A 6,179-nucleotide genomic window follows, 5' to 3' on the forward strand; every position below is an offset into this window, starting at 1 on the left:
CCCTAACCTCCCTGCTTGCCAATTAATGGCTTCACTGAGGCGCCACGCCTTCTGTAGCCGCAGGGCACGCCACGCGAATCAGTTGGCCTGGCTCTCCGGGCCCTGCTGCAGGCTGCTGGGATCCCTGGCACTCTATCACTTGATTTTTTCTGCTTGCCCCTCCCCCAGCGCTGGCTAGCCAGGTTTCCTTTTGGCTGCTACTGGGAGGAGGGGTTGGAGGTCAGGTGTCTCTGGTTTCCCCCTGGCCTGTATGGAGGTTCAGCTTGATACTCCCTCTCCCGGCAAGCCTAGGAGAGATTTTATGCGAATTCCCGCTGTCTGGGGGGTGAGCTGAATGACACCGACCTGTTTTGATGTCGCACTCTGAAGGAGAGTGGCGGTGTATCCTTCAGCTTTCCCGGATGCTGGCCGCTGACTGCCTCGGCGGGGTGTCCGCTGTGGGGGATGGGACTGTACCGCTTCCTTCCCCTTCTGAGAACCCGTGCTCGGCCCAAGGGTCCGTGTGGGCTTGGCTGGTGGGATTCCACCTAATGGCCTTCCCTAACCTCCCTGCTTGCCAATTAATGGCTTCACTGAGGCGCCACGCCTTCTGTAGCCGCAGGGCAGGCCACACAATCAGTTGGCCTGGCTCTCCGGGCCCTGCTGCAGGCTGCTGGGATCCCTGGCACTCTATCACTTTGATTTTTTCTGCTTGCCCCTCCCCCAGCGCTGGCTAGCCAGGTTTCCTTTTGGCTGCTACTGGGAGGAGGGGTTGGAGGTCAGGTGTCTCTGGTTTCCCCCTGGCCTGTATGGAGGCTCAGCTTGAAACTCCCTCTCCCGGCAAGCCTAGGAGAGATTTTATGCGAATTCCCGCTGTCTGGGGGGTGAGCTGAATGACACCGACCTGTTTTGATGTCGCACTCTGAAGGAGAGTGGCGGTGTATCCTTCAGCTTTCCCGGATGCTGGCCGCTGACTGCCTCGGCGGGGTGTCCGCTGTGGGGGATGGGACTGTACCGCTTCCTTCCCCTTCTGAGAACCCGTGCTCGGCCCAAGGGTCCGTGTGGGCTTGGCTGGTGGGATTCCACCTAATGGCCTTCCCTAACCTCCCTGCTTGCCAATTAATGGCTTCACTGAGGCGCCACGCCTTCTGTAGCCGCAGGACAGGCCACGCGAATCAGTTGGCCTGGCTCTCCGGGCCCTGCTGCAGGCTGCTGGGATCCCTGGCACTCTATCACTTTGATTTCTTCTGCTTGCCCCTCCCCCAGCGCTGGCTAGCCAGGTTTCCTTTTGGGTGCTACTGGGAGGAGGGGTTGGAGGTCAGGTGTCTCTGGTTTCCCCCTGGCCTGTATGGAGGCTCAGCTTGATACTCCCTCTCCCGGCAAGCCTAGGAGAGATTTTATGCGAATTCCCGCTGTCTGGGGGGTGAGCTGAATGACACCGACCTGTTTTGATGTCGCACTCTGAAGGAGAGTGGCGGTGTATCCTTCAGCTTTCCCGGATGCTGGCCGCTGACTGCCTCGGCGGGGTGTCCGCTGTGGGGGATGGGACTGTACCGCTTCCTTCCCCTTCTGAGAACCCGTGCTCGGCCCAAGGGTCCGTGTGGGCTTGGCTGGTGGGATTCCACCTAATGGCCTTCCCTAACCTCCCTGCTTGCCAATTAATGGCTTCACTGAGGCGCCACGCCTTCTGTAGCCGCAGGGCACGCCACGCAATCAGTTGGCCTGGCTCTCCGGGCCCTGCTGCAGGCTGCTGGGATCCCTGGCACTCTATCACTTTGATTTTTTCTGCTTGCCCCTCCCCCTAAAGGGATTTTATATAAGACTTATTACAGAGACCTCTTAAAACTCAATAAGAAAAAAACACAGATGATAACTGGCCAAAGTTCTAAAGAAAAATTTTACCAAAGTTGATGGTAAACAGATAGCAAAAGAGCTTAAGAAAAGATGCTCATCATATGTCATTAGGGACAAGAACTTCTCATCTAGAAAGTCTTGCAGTATGGTCCAAAAGGGCAATTTGACCCTGTATAGCATTATTTAAAAAATGTCCACTTCCAACCATAGCATGGTCTAGAGCATCTGAAAGGACTGAACCATCATTTGGCATCTGGACTAATGATCTGCTATTGGCTGCGTCTCCTCCCCTGCACTTGGTCTTCAGCTGGGTGCAGTTGGAGCAGCTGGTGTCGCACAAAGCTGTCCCTGCAGGTGCAGAGAGCAGCATCTGGAACAGAGCCATTCTCCCAGTTGGAAAAGGCGTCAGTAGTCCTGAGAAGGGCCCCTGTCCATCAATGTGTCCATCTCTCCACCCGTCACCTTAGATCTGCCAAACCTCTATCATCCCTCAGTTCCAATACAGTCCTTCTAGTGTGTACCCAGCATTCCCAGGACCACCCACCACACCTTCATCTGCTCCTGTGCTCTGTCACCTGTGTCTTCCTTTTTCTTTTCCCATATCTACTTCCAGATCCAACATCTCATACCATTCCCTGTACCCTTCTGCCCAACACCCTGAAGCCCCACAACAGCGCTCAACTTTCAGGCATCCTCAGCTTCTCCATGAACTGCATGCAAGCCCTTGACCCATTATCCACCAGGCTCTACAGGTGGTTTGCACATAACTCACCATGGGACAGGTGCCTGCTGGATTATAGCTCCCGCAGAACTTCTGCATCAATAAAATATCTAGATAGTCTCTCATAATTGAGATTGGCTTGGAGAATAATTCTCTAAGGAAATGGAAACTCATTTAGAATAAAAGCTTAAAATACCATCAGTTTAGAAGATGATAGGAATTTCTAAATACAGAACTAAACACAAAAAACTGGATAGTTTGAAAAACCCCACTCACCCATGTTCAGGACGCTTGGTAGTTAACCATACTGACTTTTAGACTCAGCTAGTCTCAAGTCCCCTCTACTCCCCTAATCAGAGCATGAATTTACACGTTTACCTTCCGCATGACCAAGTTCTTCTGGTCATTATGCAAAGTCGCCTCTGCACCTGCCTCAAGTTGTGAAGATGCAAGTGGTAGCAAAGTGATGTTTTCATGGCAAAGTTTTATGCTTTTAAAAGTTTACGCATAAAACTTTTAAAGAAAAAAAATTCAATATTCACAGTAAAGGAAAAAAATCATTCAGTATTCACAGTGGGACTCTGGGGGGTGGGCAATGCTGGGTGTTGGTTGACAGGACCCATGCAGCCTGGACTTTCTGTTCCCCTGCAGGACCCTCTTGAAGGGACAGCAGGGAACTGGCAGGATGGCAGCCAGTGATGTGGCTGTAGGCATCATCTTCCTGGCACAGACTGTGGTTGGAGCTCTGGGAAATTCCTCTCTTCTCCATTACCTAGTTCTTTACTTCACTGGGTGCAGGGTAAGACACACAGACTTGATTCTTCAGTACTTGGTTGTGGCCAACTTGTTAACCCTCCTGTCTAGAGGAGTTCCCCAGACAGTGGCAGCTTTCAATTTAGAAATCTCCCTTGGTGATTTTGGATGCAAACTATTGTTCTATCTTCATAGGGTGGGCAGGGCCATGTCCATTGTAACCATGTGCCTTCTGAGTGTCTTCCAGGCCATCACCATAAGCCCCAATGAATCCAGGTGGGCAGGACTTAAAGTGAAAATTCCCAAGTACATTGGCTTTTCCATGTACCTGAGTTGGATCATGTACCTGCTTATTAATATTTTTAATCTTATTAATGTGACTGGGAAATGGAGCAACACAACAATGACAGACCTGAGAGATTTTGGATACTGTTCTGGTGTTCGTCCTGACTTAACCACAGGCTTACTGTTTGCAGCATTGCTAACCTTCCCTGATGCCCTGTGTGTGGGGCTCATGCTCTGGGCCAGCAGCTCCATGGTGCTCATCCTGCACAGGCACAAGCAGAGAATGCAGCACCTTCACAAGACCAGCTCCCTCAGGTCCTCCCCTGAGAACAGAGCCACCAAAACCATCCTCCTCCTGGTGAGCACCTTTGTCTCCTTTTACACACTTTCCTGTATCTTTCAGAGTTGTGTGACTGTTATTAATAATCCCCACTGGCTCCTGGTGAACACAGCTGCAATAGTCTCTGGGTGTTTTCCAGCTGTCAGCCCCTTCTTGCTCATGAGTCAAGACTCCAGTGCATCCAGACTTTCTTTTGCCTGGAAACAGAATAGAAAACCTCCTATTCTTATGATGAACATAAAATTTTTAAGTTTTTGCACAACACTTATTTATTTATTCATTTGAATCCATGAATTTTGAAGCCTAACTATACACATGGGAATGGTGATTTTCACACATGCACTCATATATTTGAACTGGCCTGTTGATTCTTGCTGGGTGGCCTGGATCATCTGGCAGCTTGACCTGGTGAGGTTCACGCATTCCTGAGGACTTTCATGGTGCATGTGGGGGTTGTATCAAGGTGCCTTTGGCCAGAAGCCTGAACTCCTGCCTGAAACAAGCACAAGTTCACCAGCCATTCATTCTTTCTCTTTGCCTAGAGTAAGCATTCCTTCCTGTCTCCTCTCCTTACATCCTGTTTTTTTTTTTGATTGGTGTGAATGTGTGGATAATAAGGGGAAGTTCATGCTATGATGACTTCTCCTGGCAACTTGGATGCTCACATCTCTAGGAGTGAAGTAGAAGACTCAAGTCTCCAGCATAGAGGATGAAGATATCGACCTGCAGTCTAAGAAAAGCCCTGCTGAGTCTCGCAAGGCACTGCTCTTCCTCTGTGCTGTTCTTTGGTGCCTTCCATTATCAGGGGCTCCCTCCTTCCATGAGGCTGCAGCATCACAAGTGGAATTCCAGTCTATGCCTGTCCTAAGCCTTGGCACTCTGGTGTTCCAGGCAGGACTTCACCATCTGCCCATTACTGTGCATGCAAACTGGTTTGCTCCTGTGCTAACATTCCAGACAGCAATCACTAGCACCCACCTCAGCCCTGAGAAGGGTCACTGAGTGACTGCATCCAGCTCTAGGACATGGAGCAGAAAATATGGCTGAGGACTGAAGAATTCTTCTGATTGCAGATATTTGATAAAACAGTGGTCAAATTTCCTGATCTATCCCCAAAATGTTCACTGTTATTCCAAGTTAGTTTATTAGACATGCTCTGTTCTTACCTCCTTTTAAAGGAAAAGTTTAACAAACTTTTTTTTTTCATGTGATAATGTATCATGGAGGAATAATGGTCTTAATTTTATGGAAAGCAGGAGGTTATCCTGCAGCGGGAAAGTGTCACCACTTCACTCTCTTTTAAATGAGTAAGCGTTTCTTTAAAATAGTTTTCATTGTCAATTTGTCCTTGGAGTCAATGGAAGAATGCAGAATGTCTAGTTTCTTACTACTAAGCAATTCATATAAAATATCTAAGTATCTTCTTCCCCACATATATTTGTACCTTCATGTCCTGGTAGAAGACCTTGATGATTCAAATACTGGTCTGGGCCCATTGCAATATTTACACCTGCTTTCTGATTGACAGCACATGAGAATTTTTCAAGCCACAGAGTCATTTTCAAAATTTGAACAGTTTATTTCATAACCAATCTTTGACCAGCTCTGATGTAAGTGTACAATAGGTTGGCCTGTTCTATGGCTTGAACATGATTCATGCCCCAAATCTGCTGTGCTAATGCAGAGTTACTTCAGGGGTGAAGTGATTGCATTGTGAGGGGTGTAACTTGATCAGCGTACCCCAGTTTGAATGGACTGACTGGGTGGTAACTGTAGGCAGGTGAGTTGTGGTTGGGGGAGGCAGGTCACTGGAGACATGCACTGGAAGGGGGGATCTTCCCTGTAGCTCCTTACCACCTTTCCAGTCTCTCTGCTTCCTGGATGCCACGAGGGGAGCAGATTCCCTCCACCATGCCATCTCTTCATGATAGTCTGCATCACCTTGGGCCCAAAGCAATAGAGTGAGTCTTCCATGCACTGAGATCTCTGGTACCACGAGCAAAAATGATCTTTTCCTCCTCTAGGTAGTTCTTGTTGGGTGTCTTGGTTACAGCAATGAAAAGCTGACTCAAGCAGCCTGTATATAATTTGGGTCACTTTGTTCTTTGCATATCAAGAGGTTCTGGTCGTTCCCTAATAAGGAATGAGGGCACGTGGTTACTATTTAGAGTTTATAGCCCTATTGGTAGCCCTGAGTACTATAATGTCATTCTGTTGAATATCTCAAGACTTGGCTTGACCTGGATC

The 6,179-nt window shown here is 48.9% G+C and overlaps 1 protein-coding gene across 1 annotated transcript; it reads left to right on the top strand.

Moving 5' to 3' along the window:
- Positions 1-3,239: 3,239 nt before the first annotated feature.
- Positions 3,240-4,800, top strand: LOC113178539 (vomeronasal type-1 receptor 4-like). The gene is made up of 2 exons (XM_077793310.1): positions 3,240-4,127; positions 4,738-4,800. The coding sequence occupies exons 1-2, from the start codon at positions 3,240-3,242 to the stop codon at positions 4,798-4,800; spliced, it is 951 nt and encodes a 316-aa protein (XP_077649436.1).
- The last annotated feature ends 1,379 nt before the right edge of the window (positions 4,801-6,179 follow it).

Source organism: Urocitellus parryii, chromosome 15, assembly GCF_045843805.1.
Source record: "Urocitellus parryii isolate mUroPar1 chromosome 15, mUroPar1.hap1, whole genome shotgun sequence".
NCBI lineage: Eukaryota > Metazoa > Chordata > Mammalia > Rodentia > Sciuridae > Urocitellus > Urocitellus parryii.